Raw genomic sequence first — 20,340 nt, forward strand, 5'->3', positions numbered from 1 at the left:
CATGTTTAATTTCACATGCATCATATTTTTATTTAATGTAGTTATATTACCGTGCATGGTACGGGACCTAATCTAATTAGAATAATTACGTAGTACTCCCTACGTCCCTAAATTACATTTCTCTTTGGAAATTTACACGGGAATTAACGAGGGAAGAATAAGACAAATAACAATAATTAGATAATGCAATGGGAAGTACAAAGATAGATTAGTTATTACTCATGACAATTCATCAATCCTTTGCAAAAAAAAAAAAGGACCAATCACATGCTCCTAATTAAAAAATTTTAACCAATCATATTCATTGTAATTTGGCACAAGGATTATGAGTGAGATTAGGTCAGGATAAGTGAGAAAACATTAAATATAAAACAGAAAAAGAGAATTGATTTACTAAAAAAAACTTACCAAAAAGAAATGTAATTTAGGGACGGAGGGAGTACATCACTTTGACTTTTGCCATATACTTCGTAATAATATCTCCCCCAACGGCCCAACCAACACAAAAAATAATCAGAAAATCACAATTTACGTGGTACTTATATTTTATATTTTTTGTGGCCTACACAATAATACTGAGATTAGTAGTACTAATGCCATATAATTATAATATCTCCCCCAACGGCCCAACAGTCACAAAAAATAATCAGAAAATTACAATTCACATCGTACTTATATTTTTTGTGGCGTACAACAAAATAATACCGAGACTAGATTAGTCCCGTGCGATGCACGGATTTCTTTGAAATATAGAGTATATATTTTATGTATTATTACGTATCAGAAAAATATTGAGACATAACCATTAGTTGTAAATGCTAATTTTATAAAATTAATTTTTAAGAAGAACAAACCGAATATGAAAATTTAAGCATATACATAAAAGTTAGATTTCTAATATACGATTTTAATTAAGCAAATAAAAAATGATTTTAAACTTGTAATATATACAGGAACATAGAAAAAAAAATATACACATCAAAGTATTTTGTTCGATGACACATAAGGGAAAGATGTATTAGATACCAATAATTGGTGATAGAAGAAAAATAAATAAATTAAAGAGTATAGATAAATTGAGAGTATGAGAAATTAAATTTGAAATTTGAAACTAATGACGTCAGATTTTTATTTAGGCGGAAAAATTTTTCTTATAAAGCTGTCACGTGGACAATATGATGTCAGCTTTAGTTTATTTATAGATAGAATATTAGTAGTACTAATGCAGTGTTAGTGGTCGATAATTCCAGAGTTTGAATCTGCTGAGTTCAACACCTCAAAGGAGAAAGCAGAGAGCTGTACTCCATCTTCGCCGATTCTCTCTTTCTCTCTCTTCAGTTTTACAATGTCTGACGAACCCTTTCTCACTCGCTGGAGTTTTCAGGTAATTTTATCTGTATTTCATTTTTGTAATTTTAATTTTTTCTGGGTATGATTGCTTATCAATTGCTGAACAATTGCTTTAATTTTGACTTTTTTTTTTTATTGATTTTGGTTGTGAATTTGGAAAGTTAGATATTAGTGAAAATGTGGGGTTTTAATATGATGTTTGTATTTGTACTTGTTATGATCATCATCAATTGTTTGTTGTTTGATTCTTGGTAAAAAAAATGGCAAAGTTTGACTAATGTAGTTGCCTTGGATATTGGTTGTTTGGTTGGTTGGTGCTTGAATTTTTGGGAACTTGGGGTTTTTTTTATTAGGATTTTAAGTTTTTTTATGATGCGAAGTTTGGAAGGAAGAGAGAGCCGAAGCCGGAGGAGGAGGATGCTGCAATGGCTGGTCAGAGCAACAGGAGTACGGCGGCGAATGGAGGGACAACGACTCAGAATGGTGGGAGAAAGCGCGAGCTTGCCGTCTACGAGCAATATAGGAATGAGGTCATTTTCTTGTTTGAAATTATGTACATTATATTAGTATCTATAAATTTGATTGTGAATGTTTGGTGTGTACATTGATTGATAAGGTAGGTATGTATAAAGATTTTAAGAGCCATAGCTATACATTGATTGATATCTTCACAAAATGAGTATAATCATAATTATGATTTTATTGAGTCTAATTATCCTTAACAATTTATGGTTCTTTTTAGATGTTTGATATGGTTAATTTTGTTTCATTCTGATAGGCTAGTAATGGGACACCCTCAAATGGAGTTTCTGCAAATGGTGCTCAGAATAATACCGTGTAAGATTTTCTGCTTACTTGTTTGATTATACCTTTGTAATTTCATCATAAGTATACCAGACAATTTCACAATTAGGCAAAATTATTATGAGTCAAGGGTTCTTGCTAACTTCAAAGAGTTCGAATGATGCCCTTGTTGCTTAGTGGATGAAGCACTGGTTGGCATTGCTAATAGCGTCTCATACCAATCATAGTGCTGGAAATTGTGCTAATTCACTGCTCAAGTACTACACATCTCTCTACTTTAGTGTTGTAACTGCTGTTCATGTAGTGATGGTTTGACGTGAGTTAGGGATCATTTACTTGCATTACTGAATTCAAAACTACTTGTTATTCACTCTTGGATTCTCCTCAAGACGTGAGTTAGGAATCAATTACTTGCATTTCTGAATTCGAAACTACTTGTGCACTCTTGTGATGGTAGAGATCGTTCTTTAGTCTCAAGTTGGGTATCACTTTGCAGTCACAGGTTTAAAGATTTAAGAGAGACTGTGTGTATTGCTCCCTTTTGTAGATGAAAATTATGCCAAGAATATTGTACTTGTTTGTTAAATTAGTTTGTTCATTACGTATGTATGCCCTTCATCAAAACAATATACGGAATTGATTAGCAAACCACTTAATATTGTGCTTTCCTGATTGCCCAATTTTATTCCCATCTTTCAAATGTTCTCAGTTCGAAGCTACACCTGTCCTTATCTGAGGTTGAAAATTATGTATGCCATTCAACAAAAAGAATATAAGTAACTAATTAACAAACTACTTAAATTTAACTTTTATTTTGAGCTCCCCTGAGGCCCAGAATACCCAGTTTTAATTTTTAATCTCAAATTCCTCATTTCGAAGCTACTGTTATTATCTGAGGTTTCTTTAGGCTTTTTTTGTAGATCCACTTTCAACCCATATGTTACATGAATTTAATATTCTGAATACTTTAAACAATCACATCCTTTCAACTCGTGTTTTATTAACATGTTATATCTATTGAAATCCAGAAATGTAATTGCACTTTATTGATTTCAGATTATCTTCTTGCTCATTGCGCTTTCCTTTTTCTTTTTCTTGCTTCTCAGGCAGAAGCCCATGCTTCCTCCATTTGAAGATGCAGAAACACGTAACCTAGCAGAAAGTCTATGCAGGTGGCATTCTATTTTCAGTTTATAAACTTAAATGCTCTTTCCAATTTATCTTATTTTAGATTATATATATAAATTCATTTTTTTTTATTTATTATTTTTTTTTAACTAAGAATCAGGAGTGTTCATACACTCCCTCCGTCCCCGAAAGAACGACCCTTTTGGGTTGATTTCGCGAGTCTTGATAAAGTTAAATAAAAAGAAGTAAAAATATATTGGAAAGATAAATTTACATGGAGTTTTTAAAAAGTAGAGAGAGATAGTAATTAAAGTACATGGAAAAACAAACTTTTATATGGGGAAGCTAATTTTGCAAAAATATTGTTGCAAATTGGTGAGTATTTTAATGCTAATGGGTCATTCTTTTTGGGACTAAAATTAGGCCAAATGGGTCTTTCTTTTGGGGACGGAAGGAGTATTTAACTTGACTTTACTATTAGAAATTTGATATTGTGACACTTTTCTGTCTCATATATAATGGAAGCAGTATGTATAATAGCTGAAAAAAAAAGTGTGTTTAGCTTTATGTCTTTTTTAAATAAAAAAAAAAAAATTAAATTGTTTTTCTACCATTTCACTGATTGACACGATAGCATCATGAGCACCATTAATGAAGTCATTGATTGAAATTAAACTTCTAAAAATTCTAACAAGTATCAAATTCAAATGACTTTGTATAATTTATTTTTAGTAAGGAAGTGATTGACCAAGTCACTTGCACAAATGGCTGTAAGTGACAAGTTTTCTTGTAAAAAAGACTTTGCAAGTTTTCCTACAAGTCACTTGCACAAAAGGCTATAAGTGACACTTGTACGACTATGGGTCAAAGGTCATTTTTTCATGATGTAATTGTTGTGCTTGTGTGCAGGGACATTATTCGTGGGAGCCAAGATGTCAACTGGGAGAGTATAAAGGGTCTTGAGACTGCTAAACGGCTTCTTAAAGAAGCAGTTGTCATGCCTATCAAATATCCTAAGTAAGTCTTGAATAGTTGAATAACACATGACTTAGAAAAGTCTAAACCTTTTAATTAATTGCATATGTATTATAGGTGTGATATTATATCCTTCAATGCTGCCTAGAATTATTGATAGGCGAATGGATGTTCTGATGCTCTGGTGTATTTTTAGCTATAATAAGCTAAACTATATGTTTGATCTCCACTCTGAAGAGTCTGAACATGGAAATAACTGTTACTTTTGACATTTATCATTGGTAGCCATTTTTTTTTAATTCTGATTATTATTGAACTTCTACGATTCATCAAACTGGAATACTCTAAGGTATTTTAGACAGAAATTTAGTTGAAAGGTTGGGTTTTTTTGATTGATTTGCAAAAGTGTACAGCGCTCAATGGCTTTAGGCCATTACTCTCCAAGGTTTCTCATACAATTTCTCGATAATTATGCCATCTAAGGCTTACAATACTTATACTACTCCCTCCCTTCTTCTCATTGGCCTAATGCCTTAATTTCTCTAGCTACTCTTCTTGTCCTCTTGCTAAATTACAAAAGGTCTGCTCCACTACTAAAGATCCGTTGCTGCTTCAGGAGGGGAGGTATGTTGCCTCGTCCCCTGCTGCTGTACTCCCTCCTGCTGTGGCTGCTTTCTTTGTCTTCTGCTGTAAGTGATTGTGATTGGTGGTGAGGGTGAGTGCATTGCAACACCCCCCCTAAAACAGCCACCTTGTCCGCAAGGTGGAAGTCAGGAAAGGTGGCATTGATAGCTGCAGGGTCTTCCCAGGTAGACTCAAAATCAGGCACCCCGTGCCACTTAATAAGGACCTCAATAGCTGTTCCTTGCCCTGCTTTAGCCCGTGTCTCTAGAACAGCCTCAGGCATCACCACGAGTTCCAGCTGTGGTGTTATCTGGTCCGGAATTGTAGGAGCGTGATAACGATCCCCCACCACTTGCTTGAGTTGCGAAACATGAAAAACCGGATGTAGCTTACACTGATCTGGCAACTTCAGCTTATATGCCACTCTACCCACGCGCTGAATAATCTCAAAAGGCCCATAAAACCTGGCAGCCAACTTCACAAAGGGGCGCCTTGCCAAAGACTTCTGTCGATACGGTTGAAGTTTGAGGAATACAAAATCACCCACTGAAAATTCCACTTCCCTTCGCTTACGATCCGCATTCTTCTTCATGATTTGCTGAGCACGAAGCAAATTGAACTTCAACTCATCTAACGTGACATCCCTTTCTCGCAGCACCTCCTCAACCGTATCTACTGGGTCTGCCCAGCTCCCACCCTGATCAAGCGTGGTGGATCTCTGCCATACACCGCCTTGAAGGGTGAGTAAAGAGTGGAAGAGTGTGGGGTGATGTTATACGAGTATTCTGCCCACGCCAGCCATCTTGCCCACGATTTGGGTTGCTCACTAGCGAAACAACGCAAATACGTTTCAAGTCTCTTGTTGACCACCTCGGACCATCCGTTTGCGGGTGGTACGAGGTACTTCTCTTCAAATCGGTTCCTTGTAAACGAAACAATTCTTTCCAAAAGACACTTACAAAGATTCGATCCCTGTCAGTAATAATGCTTCTCGGCACTCCGTGCAACCGCACCACCTCCCTTACAAAAACCTCAGCAACTCCATACGCGGTAAAGGGGTGTTTAAGTCCTATAAAATGAGCATATTTTGACAATCTATCCACTACCACAAGAATTGTGTCAATTCCTTTGGAACGAGGAAGGCCTTCAATAAAATCCATAGCCACGTCCTCCCAAATCTGCTCCGGCACGGGCAACGGTTGTAGTAATCCGGCCGGGGACTGCTGCGACAGCTTGTTCCTCTGACACACCATACATTGCCGCGTATACTCCGACACATCCTTCCTCATACCACTCCAAAACCACTCCGCACCAAGTCTCAAATAAGTCTTGGTTTCTCCTATATGACCCCCCTCCGGAGAATCGTGATACGCCTTGAACAGAGCAGCCTTGACACTTGAATGTCGAGGAATCACCACACGCCCCTTGTAGCATAATTGCTGGTGCTCGATTGTATACCCAGCCACGGCCTCCCCCTTTTCTACGGCCTCCTTCAATTGTTGTAGCTCCGCATCTTTCTCAATTTCTTGCTTCAAAATACTCCAATCCACTCCCTGCGTGGACAGTAAAGCCCCAAATTCTTTCCCCTGCTCATCTTCACCCCTCCTTGAGAGTGCGTCGGCCACCCGATTAGCAACCCCCGGTTTATATTGAAGATCAAAATCGAATCCAATCAACTTCCTCACCCATTTTTGATACTCCATGCCGATCTCTCGCTGTTGTGTGATGTATTTAAGACTTTGTTGGTCACTCCTCACTACAAATCTCCTTCCTAACAAATAGTGCTTCCACTTTTGCACCGCCAAGCAAACGGCCATTAATTCCTCCTCATAGATCGACTTACTCTTCCGGGACCAAGCACCTTGCTAAAATAAGCCACGGGTCGCCCCTCTTGCATTAGAACTGCTCCGAGTCCAAATCCGGAGGCGTCAGATTCGACTATGAATGTTTTCTGAAAATTCGGCATGATTAGAACTGGTGCGGAGGTCATCGCCTCTTTGAGTTGCTGAAAGGCAGTGTCGGCCATGGAGCTCCACCCAAAATTATCCTTCCTCAATTGATCAGTTAGAGGATAAGCAATTTGGGCGTAATTCTTGATAAATTTGCAGTAATATCCTGTAAGCCCAAGAAACCCCCTTAAATCTCTCAAGGATTTAGGAGTGGGCCAAGCTAACATGGACCTAACTTTGTCATGATCCACCGAAACCCCCTCCTTGGATATTACGTGGCCCAAATATGCCACTATCTCCTTACCAAATTCACATTTCTTCATATTTGCAAATAAAGTATGTTTCTCAAGTGTAGCTAAAACAATTCGCAAATGCAAATATGATCATCCTTGTTAGCACTATAAATCAACATGTCATCAAAAAACACAAGGACAAATTTGCGTAAGTGGGGGCGGAATACCTCATTCATGAGCGATTGGAAGGTGGCCGGAGCGTTTGTGAGCCCAAATGGCATCACTAGAAACTCGTAGTGACCCTCGTGGGTTCGAAAAGCCGTCTTATGTGTGTCTTCCGGCCTCACTAGGATTTGATGATACCCGGCCTTCAAATGAAGCTTAGAGAACACTTGGGCTCCATTCAACTCATAAGGAGCTCATCAATCACGGGGATGAGATATTTATCGGCCACGGTCTCTTTGTTTAAGGCACGATAGTCTACACAAAACCTCCAAGATCCATCCTTCTTTTTCACCAAGAGAACCGGGCTCGAAAAAGGGCTAGTGGACGGTTTGATAATCCCGGCCTCTAACATCTCTCCAATTAACATCTCGATTTCGTCCTTTTGGAATTGAGGGTATCTATAGGGACGGACGCTCACGGGATTAGTGCCTTCCTTGAGTATGATTGAGTGCTCATGATTCCTAATAGGTGGCAGCCCTTTAGGAGTCTCAAATACCCCTTCGAACTCGCGTATTACCCCTGCCAAAAATTCAGGAACTTCTTCGGATCTTCCTTCCTCCTTCGTGCCCTCTATTCGGTTCAACTCAACAAGTAACCCTCCACTCTCCTTCCTCAATGTCTTGATCATAGCCTTCAAGGTTATTCCCGTCCGGGCTAGGCTCGGGTCACCTCGTATTGTTACCGTTCGGTGGTAGAGTGTGAATGTCATCTCTTGGAGCTTCCAATTCGTAAGCACGGCTCCAAGCTTTTCCAACCATTGAATTCCCAATATTATATCCGAGTTGCCTAGTTGAAGAGGTAGGAAGTCTTCCTCCAACTCTACTCCTTGTAACTTCAAGCGCACACCCTTGCATTGCCCTCTTCCCTTAATGTTCTCTCCATTACCCAATGAAACACCGAAAGGAGTGTCCCCCGATATAGTTAACCCAAGTGTCTTCACGGCTTGTTGAGCTATGAAATTATGTGTGGCGCCGGGATCGATCATGACTACTACGGTTTGTCCATTGATGGTTCCATGGAGTCTCATGGTTTTGGGGTTGGTCAAACCCACAATGGAGTTCATGGATATGGTTGTCGGCAATTCCTCTTCTTCTTCCCCACACACGTTCTCCATGATTGCTAGTTCACCGGGGTTTTCATACTCCTCATCCTCTACTAACAAAACACTAAGTTGCTTGGCCGGGCACACATGAGTAGGTCCCGTCCAACGACCGTCACACCGGAAACACAAGCCCTTCGCCCTCTTATCTTGAATCTCCCTCTCCGTCAACCGTCGAACCTCACCGTTAAACCGACCAGAGCTAGTACTTACTCTGTTGTAGTTGGATGTTGCGGGGTGATTAACTGAAGCAATTGAGCTTTGGGATGTGCTGGAAGTTGGGTTGTTTTGTGTTTGGGTTTTGGCTAGGTTATAAGGTTGGGCATTGTGGGTGTTGTAAGTTGGGTTGTGGGGTATGGGTTGGCTGGCCCAGTTCCTAGGATAGTGGTGGCTGGTCTTTTGTTGAAGTATGAGTACGGCCCAAGTCTACTAAACACTCCACCCGTTTTCTTAAGCCCGGCGACCCGATTTCGCTCCTCGACCCGCACCGCCAAATCCATGGCATCCTCCAAACTCTGTTTAACATACGGATCTCCGCCTTCACTTCATCCTTCAAACCATTGATAAACTGGGCCTTCAACAAGCTTTCGGGAATATCTGGTATAGGTGCAGCCTTTTCAATGAATACCCGTCGATAATCTGCCACCGTGGTGGTTTGCGTCACAGCAAGCCATTGCTCGTGAAGGGTCCCGGCGTTAACGGGTTGGAATTGCTTGAGGAGCCTCATCTTCAGGTCTTCCCAATTCATCACCGGTCGCCGGCGAGATTCCCATTGGTGCCACCGCAGAGCGTCACCCTCCATCGCCACCACTGCCGCCTACAACTTTTCCGCTTCCGTCAACCTATAAAACTGAAAGTACTGTTCTCCTCGTATGATCCACCCATCCGGATCCGACCCGTCGAACGTGGGTAAATCGAGCTTTCGGAACTTCCAGCGGTTGTCGGGGTTATGGTTGTGGGGTGGTTCGTCGGTGTAGCCGTTGTGAGGTGGGTTCGGCGGCGGCTGGAACCCTATACCCAGGTTCCAATTACCGATTCTCAGTCCGCTTAGTACTCCGGCGCCTGCTGGTGGTTCGTTATAGCCACCGCTAGCGATTGGCGAGCCGTTGATTCCTCCCAAGTTCTGTGGTTGCTCCACCTCCTCGTTTATACCAACGTTCTGGGTAGGTTGCTTGCCTAGGGCCTTGAGGGCGCCTCGGATCTCGTCAAGGACCTTGTCCTGCCTTCCCGCCGTCATGTTAATCTGTTGAGTGATGTCTTGTCGGAAACGGTCTACCCTCCCGTCCATCGTTTGCCTCACCTTGTCAATGGCGTCCTCCTGCTGCTTCTTCAAAGCGTATTGCAAGGAGTTCTCTCCTTCACCAAGCTTTTCGAACATCTCCTCCACCTTCTCTTCCAGCGCCGCCATTCTCTCGCTGTCAACGGAGTGGGCGGCATGGTTGCTCTAATACCAAGTGGAATACTCTTAAGATATTTTAGACAGAAATTTAGTTGAAAGGTTGGGTTTTTTTGATTGATTTGCAAAAGTGTACAGCGCTCAATGGCTTTAGGCCATTACTCTCCAAGGTTTCTCATACAATTTCTCGATAATTATGCCATCTAAGGCTTACAATATTTATACTACTCCCTCCCTTCTTCTCATTGGCCTAATGCCTTAATTGCTCTAGCTACTCTTCTTGTCCTCTTGCTAAATTACAAAAGGTCTGCTCCACTACTAAAGATCCGTTGCTGCTTGAGGAGGGGAGGTGTGTTGCCTCGTCCCCTGCTGCTGTACTCCCTCCTGCTGTGGCTGCTTTCTTTGTCTTCTGCTGTAAGTGATTGTGATTGGTGGTGAGGGTGAGTGCATTGCACAAACATGGCATTAATGATGGCTTGTGGTCATAATTCTATTCATTCTAACATTTTTTTCATAAATTCTTTTTGAAACAATTCGAACTTATTTTAGACCAAGGCTAACTTTTCGATCATTTTTAAAAAGATACGAAATAATACCAATTATTTTTCCCTCGCTTCTCCTCCTCATCTCCTTATCTTCTCTCTTTTTCAATGTTAACTCTGCAACTCTTCCCCAACTGTATTAATAGAAAACCCAGCTTTCAAGAACATAAATGGCGGCAAAACTATCCAGATGAAAGCAAACTTAGTTACCTGCCTTAGACATATACTGGTCCCACAATAGAAGCTAAAGTCCAAGCCTAGCACCATCCATTACAATGACACATAAAAGTCCATAGGTAAGTAGCTTCTTCAGTCATATCCTAGACTAGAGCGCAACTCAGGGCCACAATATAAGCTCCACGATGTTGCAAGAACAATCTCTTAGGGTTTGCTTTTGTGCCAGTAGTATAACCTAGTGGACCACTGTGCTACTCATCATTTGGCGGGTGCCAAGAAAATTCAAGGTCACCTGTCTCAAGAACCTTTTCATAATAATGCCCGCTCAATGTAAAAATTCTATGATGTCATTCTACAAAAAAAGGCACCACAATATAATGATGTGGCAAAATCTGATTGGCTCGTGTTCGGTATTTTGATTGTAATTTTGAATTATTTTTAATATCTATAATGTATCAAAATTGTATTTATTCTTTTTGATACATGTATTTTTTTTTATACATAATCAAAAATATGAAAACCCCTTTATGCCCCTGCCGTTTCACCGCACTAAGCCACCAACATCAACTTCCAAACCATAGACTACCACTCTACCAGCCGCCCGTAACGGTACAACCCAGGCCTCCAACCATCGGACAACACACCAGCCACCAGTAGCCCTATCCCCACTCCAACCACTACACCGCTACAACAACCACCAGCCTGCCGCATCTCACAATCTACTCCGCAATCAATCACCAGTCCACCGCCCCGCATTCAATCACCACCTATGTCCAGTTTAGCCCCGCAATCTATCAACCACCAGCCTGCCGCATCCCGCAGTACACCCCTCAATCAATTACCTCCACCGCCCTACTCACAAACGCAACAGTCACAGCAACACCCTTTTCTGTCACCCATTTCCGTCACCAACCCGCAACCAGCGCCACCTGCAAACCACAATTCACCTACAACACCTAAATCCAACACCAATTGTGACCATTAAAACCTCCAATCCACCATCAATTACAACAATTGGCTACCCAATGACAACAATTCCGACCTCCAATCGCAGCGCCCATAACCATCACCTTCAATCCACGCTTCATCAACAACACCAAAACGCAGCAGTAATTGCGACAATTAGAACCCCCAATACCATCAATTACAACAATATGCTACCCAATTACAACAATTCCGACCTCTAATGGCATCAACAACTTTGAATTGTGCTCCAATTGAATATCATGAAGGTGCATTCATGGAAGCAGATTCGAAAATAATAAAAAAAAAAAAAAAATACTGTATAATTTTGTATTGTTTAAAAAAATACATATATTACAATTATACATACATACTTCATATATAGTATAATTTGATTTTTAAATATAAATGAAAAAATGACCAATTATAACATGCCACGTCAGCATGTTATGGTGTCCTTTTTAAAAAATGACACCATAGAATAATCCCGCTCCATGTGTATTGTAGTCCTTTAGGATCACAACTTTCATCAGCTATGACAATTAGTTGGTGGCTTAAAGTTTCCTTCGCTATTATCAGCCACAATAATATGCTTCCTTTGCCAAAGTAATGAATTCTTGGTCCACCATTACAACTTCTGATGCAAAATGGCCAAACAAGAAAGCAATGGTCTATGCATTAAGACATATATTGACCGTGCTCAATACAATCAAATAGTTTTCTGGAATTTTTGGAGCATTGATACTATTGGTAAAAACTTGATCAGAGATATTATAGATGATGATGCATGTAAGCTGTTTGAGGACATGCCTCAGAAAATTACTTTTGCTTAAAATGTGTTGGATTTTTTTTTTTTTTTTTTTTTTTTTTTTTTTTTTTGCGTTGTCATAGTTTACTTTAAGGAGAGAGAATTTGGGTTTTCGGTTGGCGATGATGGTGTAATGTGGTGAACAGGCAGAAAGGAGAGAGAAGAGGTTGCGACTGATGGTGGGTGGAAGAATTGATAAAGGAGAGAGCAAATAAAGGTTTGTAAATGGTGGAAATGTTGAGTTTTGAAGAGAGAGGTGGGGATGAGGAGAAGAATTACACAATTTTTTTCTGAAAAAAATGAGAATAAAATAATTCGCACCTACACCCCTTATAAAAGCTATGGCTTAATTTCCTCCTAAAACTGAAAATTGAAAAATACACCACTACAAACTAAATAAATTTAATTAAATTGTCAATTGTATTGCATAAAAATGTGCGCCATTCAAACTAGTGTGACTACTTTGGGAGTACAGGACAAAGGGAGTATCTTTTTGGTTCTTTTGCACTTAAAAAGTTGCAAAACTATAGCCCATTGATTTTCTTTGTAATTTAACTGAATCATTGGAATTGTTGAATGTTCGATTAGTGTATAGTTGCTACCTGCCTCCATTATTATCTAATGATGTTATTTTTACAACTCTATGTGGTAAAATATGGCTTTGATATGCCACTGTGATTTTGACGGATGCATTTCAAAATAATTCCATGCTGCCTAATGCAAATACACCCATTATTTCTTTTTACGAACATCAAACTTTACCATAACTATTATCAAATTATAATATGTACCCTTATGATCCTGGCCATTTTCTTCAAGTTAAGTGTTGCTATGTAGAAACTTGTATATGGATTAAAAAATGTAAAGATAATGTCTCTAAATGCAATTTTCCTACTGATTACTTGTAGTCCATGATATCAAATTGACTCTCTTCTGTAGTGTTAGAAAGAAAATGTTGGTAGTACATAGTTCTACGATTATTATTCAAATAACCTAATTAATACTAATGGAACTGGACCTCTCTTGATAGATGATTTGCTGTTTCTAATTCATATTTCACATATGCTGATTGTTGTTGGCTTGTTTCAAGGTATTTCACTGGACTGTTATCTCCATGGAAGGGCATTCTTCTGTTTGGCCCCCCAGGAACAGGAAAAGTAAGAAAAATTCCTCTGAGTGAGGTTTCTCAGTCTCCTTGATTATATTAAATGCTTTTGACACCTCCGTAGTATGTAATTCTCATGTTGCTATTAGGGAATTAACGTTAAATGCACGGTACTCAGCTAAGTAGTTGCCCTGGTAGTTTTGATATGATTTGCAACCTCATAATTAATTTTCTTTTATTGGTCCTTCTTTTTTTTTTCTTTCCTTGGAGAAACTCTATTGGCATACTATTTTTCACTTTTCCTTCTCTTCAATGTCTGATTCACCTTTTGATGTGGGCAGACTATGCTGGCAAAGGCTGTCGCTACAGAGTGCAAAACCACATTTTTCAATATTTCAGCGTCATCTGTTGTTAGCAAATGGAGGGGTATGTGAGAGAACATTTCTTGATTTATGAGACATTTATACTTTTCCTATTTTACTAATTGAACTGGAGGCAAATTCTATCTGGATAATGTAAAACCTGTGTGCATGCAAATGACATAATAGAGTCTATATTTCCAGATTATCATGCATCATGAAGCATCCACTATAATATTGAGTTTGTGGTTTGACATTTTTGTATTGACACAGGTGACTCAGAGAAATTAGTGAAAGTACTTTTTGAGCTTGCCAGGCATCATGCACCATCTACTGTTTTCATAGATGAGATTGATTCAGTTATTAGTCATCGTGGTGAAGCACGTAGTGAGCATGAGGCTAGTAGGCGTTTGAAAACTGAGCTCCTCATACAGGTGATGTTTGTATGCAAAACTGTTTTGTTATTTCACTCATTATATGACATGTCATTTTCTGCACGATGCGCCCAAGGGGGTTTTTTTTTTTTTTTGTTTGCTTATTTTGATGATTAAATTAACGGATGGTAATTGTTCATTTAATCATCAAATATCAAATGAGCAAAAAACAACCTTGGTGCATCTTGCACCTGTGTCTTCTCTCTTCCCAACTTATGCTCAAACGCCTTATCCCAAAAAATGGGGTCGCCACCCGTTTGTATATGAAAAATTTTATCACACTTTTTGATGATGCAACCAATAAATTTTTACGTCCATGCACGTTCTACCACCGATTGGAAAATATAACTCCCCTCTTGTGTTTTTTTCTTTTATTTTTTTTATTACTTAATATAACGGTATAACATTATAACCACATCATCAGTACATCTAGCTAAGTTTGCATGGCATAGTGCTACTTGCATTCCTTTTGTTGTTAACGTAATAGTCTACAACATTTTTGTTATCACATACACCTTTTTTTTTATTTGCATCACTTCTATATATAGTAAGGGCCTGTTCTCACACGTAGAAATTCAATTCAGTTCAGCTCAGTTCAGTTTAGTTCAGCTCCTAATTTCCTTCTCTTATAAAATATTCATTTCAGTTCAGCTCAGCTGAGTTCAGTCATGAGAACAAACCCTAACTTTAAATTATATTTTATTATTTCTCTCTCTTACTTTAAACCCCACTCAAATTAATTTATTATTTCTCTCTCATGGTCCCCACAACTCTCTCTCACATACTTTCACTTTCATGTCCCCACATTACTTTTACCATAATAATTTATTCACTTACTCACAATATTATATTACTCTTCTAAAACTCCATGCAATCCCAAGTGATGCAAATAAAAAAAAAAAAACGGAGGGAGTAGAATAAAGTCAAAATCAAAATAAATTAAGATCATGTTGTTGAAAAATCGATAATTAGGCCTTATTTCTTTATTATAATATATTGCAGTACCCTCTTTCAATAAAAAAAATAAAATTAAATTAAAAAATAAAATTAAATTAAAAAATAAAAAAAAATACTGCAGTACCCGTCAACTTTTAATAAATTGATGTAATCATGTTTGGCTCAGAACTTTTGGTTGAAATTTTTTTCTTTTGAGTTTTTTAGTTAAGTCTTTTATTGGATTTTCAATCCCCCAAAGACCCAAACCCTTTTTCTTTCTGGTTTGCTTCTATTTTTTCAGAATTTTCTCTAGTTTTTGTCTACTTAAACTAAATGTACAGCAAAAATCTTTTTCCAGTGTATCTTCCACTGTTTACCTCTGGCAGAGTTCCTATATAAATGAAAGATAATAAGTGAATTAAAGGTGAGAAAGGAACAATTTCTTAGCTATTTCATCCAACTTGTTTTCCTTACAGATGTTTTACCTTCTCATCACTCTCATTATCTTGGAACCAATTTCTCTACTCCAACAGATCCATTCCATCATAAGCTCAATTTGCAGGCTATTATTTAAGATTGTCAAGGAGAAAGAATTTTGGAAGAACTATTTAGTGGTTGAAGATTCTGACAAATTGCAGGGGAGAGAGGGGAAAAAATAAAGAGGAGAAACCATGGAGAGAAATGAGAGGTGAATGAACACTTTTGTTTGTTGGGAGTGGGGATTATCTGGAGCAGCATGACAATATTGGATGACTGAGTAAACTTTGGAAACTGTTTAATTTGCAAGCAGATAAGCATAGTTCTCTGAAACTCTCGCTGCCAAATGGTATAAGTCTACAAACTTTTAAGTCATTTTGTGCTCAAAGAACTAGGCCATAGGATTTGGAATATAACATATATAAGAAAGGCCTCCTAATTAGAAAAATAGCAAGTCCATATTGTATTGTGCGTGCAGGATTTATGTTTCTTGTCACAATTGGTCAATATGGCCCCTTGCTTCTTTTAGATTTAGCGTCCACATAAGCCCTGTGAACATTGTAGGAGATTTACTGATACTGATATGTTGCATTGATTGTATCTGTTCTCTTTGATTCTTGATAACTTTCTCTGCAATTTTGCTTTGCAATATTAATGTGGGCTACAGTAAGTTCTTTCTGTATAAAACATGCTGAGTAATATACTATACATAGGCAATGCTTAAAGCTGTCTTATACGGAGGCAGATATCGTATTTTATAATCTCAAATATATTAAAGGTATGTTTTACTCTACCCATGGCAGATGGATGGCTTGAGCAAAAGCAACGAACTGGTTTTTGTCTTGGCTGCAACAAATCTTCCTTGGGAACTGGATGCAGCTATGTTACGGCGACTTGAGAAGAGAGTATCCTCTGTTGATTTGAATGTAGTTAATTTGTTGTTTCAGCAACTTTAATTTGTCATGAATCATTCTAACATTGGTTTTTATAACTTACTGAATAGTACACCGTACTAGTCAAATTACTCAAATATAATTAAAAAATACTTAATAGTTCTCTGTAGTTGCGAATTTAGGCTGTCAAGAAATTGACGATCTACCGGTGGAAATGTGGGATCTTCACACACTAGTAGATAGGATGAATGGCACTAGTACCTTTTTTCATATAACTTAACATTTTGTCTTTTTATTTTTTTACATACAAGAGGCTAAATCACAAAATGCCATAACAGTCCCAGAGTTATTACTAAGCTTTCCTTGACAAGAGTGAAAAAGATACTTGTACCCCTTCCTGACCCGGAAGCACGTAGAGGTATGTTTGAGGAGCTTCTGCCATCAACACCTAATGATGATCAAGTTCCATATGATGTAATGGTGGAAAAAACTGAAGGATACTCAGGATCAGACATAAGATTGGTGTGCAAAGAGGCTGCCATGCAGCCACTTAGGCGATTGATGACAGTCCTTGAACAGAAGACAGAAGTCATCCCTGAGGATGGTATGTAACTTTCCATACCTTTGGTCTTGATGCTCTGTTGCTTTCCAAACTTCTTTTTCCATTTTGATCCTTACAATTACTTATTGCACAAATGTTAAGAAATTAGCAAAGAGAGTGTTGATGTGGTGAGTGGGTGTAAGAAAAAGAAGGTTTGAGGCAGAGAGTATAAAACTGGTGGGTGTAAGAAAAAGGAGGTTAAAGTAAGAGAATATAAAGAAATTGGGGTGTTAAAAATAATAAGGTGGATAAAGTAAGAGAGAGAGGGTGGAAAAAAAAAAAACAAGTATATTGTGGCATAAGAAGGGTAAGGTAGGAAAAGGGATTTGTCAAAAATGGAATAAAGTGAAAGAACTTTATAAACAAACCAAAATGGAAAGTGTTATAGATTATTCGGAAACAGGGGTGATATTTGTTCAAACGCTGTTGTGTGACGACAATTTGTAGAAAACAATTGGATTTGCCGTAGAAGTAAAAAAAGTTATTGAACAGAATTGTTTTTTTCCCTTTAATCTCCATGGGGATAATTGGAAGGTAAGGAAAGAGAGTAAGTTTGTTGTATCAGATCTGAGAAGATTGTCAGAATAGATATTCTTTCAATGATAGGGCCAAACTGATATTTTTACTGTAAGGATGCCGGAAGCTTTAATAAGGGGACTTGGAGGAGGCATGATGACTCATAACCTTGTATAAGATCTTATGTATAAGAAACAGTATCCTCCCTCTCCCAAGTAAAATGCCTGTTTCTTGTGGGAAAGCAAATTCTATGTCTTCTAACCTAATGCCTAAACTGGTTGGTTCAGAAGTAATTTCAACCATATCACATTCTCCAATTTGTGTAGGCAATTGGATCACAGTAACATGATGTAGTGGAAGAAAACCTTTGTATACTTTTGATGATCTTATTGCTACTATCTTTTGAAGTCCCAAGTTTGACACAGAGTGGAAAATTTTGTCCATGACACTTATCATGCTCTAAATTTATTCCGTGACACTTATCATGCTCTATGTACTCATTGATCTCCAATGCTTTTTCATGTAGAATTGCCTCCAGTTGGACCAATTGAACTCAAAGATATTGAACTGGCCTTGAAGAACACCCGACCATCAGCTCATCTTCATGCACACCGTTATGAGAAGTTTAACGAAGATTATGGGAGTCACATAATCCAATAAGAGCTACAACTCAAATTATCAAATATGTTGCACATTTGATCACAGTTGCATTGCACTAGGGGCAAGTGCAGTTTGTATTTATGGCATGTTGACTCAATTTCGTTGATGAGATTAACTGGAGTTCCCACCAAATTGGTCTCAAGTTTGTGAATTGGGTTGGCAATTCATTTCTTATTGTAGTCTTTGGTCCAAGATAAAAGGCTGAAGGGTCAATAAATTGTATTCTTGAACTCTAAAAAATCATCAATTTTATTCATGAAACTTTCTAAATTGTGTAGTGCTTATTTTTCTGATGTTGGATTACTGTGACATCGAATCTATTTAGTTTGCATTTGGGAATTTGGTATTAATTGAATTAATATATAATTTCAACTGTAAAAATTGGAATATTCAATTGTTTTTTTTGTTTGGCAAGCAATTGAAATTTGAACTTTGTAATTTTGAGGTAAATGTTACTAGTAGGAGACAACTGCTACAGGAAATCTCTTTTCTGTTACTCATTGAGGAGTAAATTTGATTGGAATTACACTGAGCCAAGAATTATTATTTTTTTTTTTAATTACGTTATGTAAGATTTATCATTTATCAAATATTATCTGTTATTCATCCTATTTCTAATTAGATGAATTTTGTTTTTAATGAGTAACTAGGTTTTGAGTCCGGGCGATGCCCCGAATTATTACATAAGGTTGATCATTAATATACATTGTAATTTATAACTCAATTTTTTTTGTAATCAAGTTTATTGTTCATATTGAATTATCATTTGTTACATATATTTATATTTTGTATTCAAAAGAATACATAAAAAATAACTTTGTTTGGTGGTAAAACACTTAATTTTAGATTTAGAGTTTGCGTGTTCAAATCTGGTAAAGAACATTTTTTTTATTATAAGTGCATGACGTGGCGTAATGATTAGTTTACGTGACACGTGGACATTCTTAGGAACACCTTGTGCATGACATGGCGTAATGATTAGTGAGTTGGTGACGTGGCGTAACGATGGGAGTCTATGTGACACGTGGACGTTCTTATAAACACCTTTTTATATATTAGTATAGAAGCACCGTTTACTTCAGCTTTTTTTGAAGAACTGCAATTATTTTAACTTAACAGAAATTATTTATGCTGGATTTAAATTATTTTACTTAACAGAAATTATTTATGCTGGATTTAAATTATTTTTACTGTAATGAAATTAATTACACTGAACTAAAATTATTTTTGATGAACTGAACTTATTTTAACTTTTTAGGGAGGTTAAGTGAAACATTAACGAGTGATTATATTTCTCAGAGAAAACGAAAAATTATTGGGAATAGTAACCTTTCCTTAACAAGTCACTAGCAATTTGTCCTATTTTGTAAAATTGGGTTATATATTTTATTTAGTTTAAAGGCTACCACACAATTTGTATTATTCCTGTAAATTTTTCATTATGTAAATTTCTCATACTTAAATTATGGGCTCAGCCTTATTTAAGGCCCAAAAAACTAACGGACCCCATTTCCAACCCCGTTTTCCGTTATTTTCAAGCTAAAAATAACGGACTCCTATTTTTCGCACTTCTAACTCATTGTATTCCCCTTCTCATGCTTTTCTCTCTCCTACCTCTATGAGGATGATTTTTCTCTCTTACCTTCCATGAGGATGATTGGTACAACATACAAACAAATTCATGCAAGAAATTTACACAAATATCAAGTAATTTGATTGCTTCAAAAAAAAAAAAAAAAAAGTAATTTGAAAACCCCCAAACAAATTTATGGGTTTTACGTGCAATATTTGGCAAAATTCTTAAGCAACGACGCAACAAAATCATATAAGCGGAGTTATTGGGTTGATTTGGTGAAGTTAGGGATGTTCGTCGTCGTCATCTTCTTTGGCGCCATTGGAGTAGCTTTGAAGGAGATATATTAAAGAAGAAGATGAAGAAAAGGGGTTACTTATAATATGGGTTAATTGAATAATTGTTGAGGGGTTACTAATAGTATTGGTTACTTGAAATTAGGGGTTACTTTTGTTTAAGAAAATAAAAAATAAAAAAAAATAAACTAGGGGTCACTTATAATATGGGTTAATT

The 20,340-nt window shown here is 37.6% G+C and overlaps 1 protein-coding gene across 2 annotated transcripts; it reads left to right on the plus strand.

The window, feature by feature from the left end:
- Positions 1–1,189: 1,189 nt before the first annotated feature.
- LOC145610197 (uncharacterized) lies at positions 1,190–18,524 on the plus strand. Of its 2 annotated transcripts, none has more exons than XM_081665477.1 (11): positions 1,190–1,384; positions 1,704–1,880; positions 2,129–2,187; positions 3,261–3,326; positions 4,192–4,299; positions 13,364–13,430; positions 13,720–13,804; positions 14,011–14,171; positions 16,388–16,489; positions 16,859–17,081; positions 18,121–18,524. In XM_081665477.1, exons 1-11 carry the CDS (start codon positions 1,346–1,348, stop codon positions 18,252–18,254), a joined length of 1,221 nt encoding a protein of 406 aa, XP_081521603.1. In that variant the 5' UTR covers positions 1,190–1,345; the 3' UTR covers positions 18,255–18,524. The 2 variants fall into 2 exon arrangements, with proteins under 2 accessions (XP_081521603.1, XP_081521604.1); XM_081665478.1 differs by having other exon boundaries at positions 1,197–1,384; positions 1,731–1,880.
- The last annotated feature ends 1,816 nt before the right edge of the window (positions 18,525–20,340 follow it).

The sequence above is a fragment of the Chenopodium album genome, chromosome 24 (genome assembly GCF_948465745.1).
Source record: "Chenopodium album chromosome 24, dcCheAlbu1.1, whole genome shotgun sequence".
NCBI lineage: Eukaryota > Viridiplantae > Streptophyta > Magnoliopsida > Caryophyllales > Amaranthaceae > Chenopodium > Chenopodium album.

What these genes read in the sequence shown, in the direction of transcription:
- LOC145610197 (XM_081665477.1), top strand. Translation starts at nt 1,346, where the DNA reads ATGTCTGACGAACCCTTTCTCACTCGCTGGAGTTTTCAG. An exon ending in ACGAGCAATATAGGAATGAG is followed by an intron (nt 1,881 to 2,128) that starts GTCATTTTCTTG and finishes TCATTCTGATAG; the next exon opens with GCTAGTAATGGGACACCCTC. An exon ending in TACGGCGACTTGAGAAGAGA is followed by an intron (nt 16,490 to 16,858) that starts GTATCCTCTGTT and finishes AGAGTGAAAAAG; the next exon opens with ATACTTGTACCCCTTCCTGA.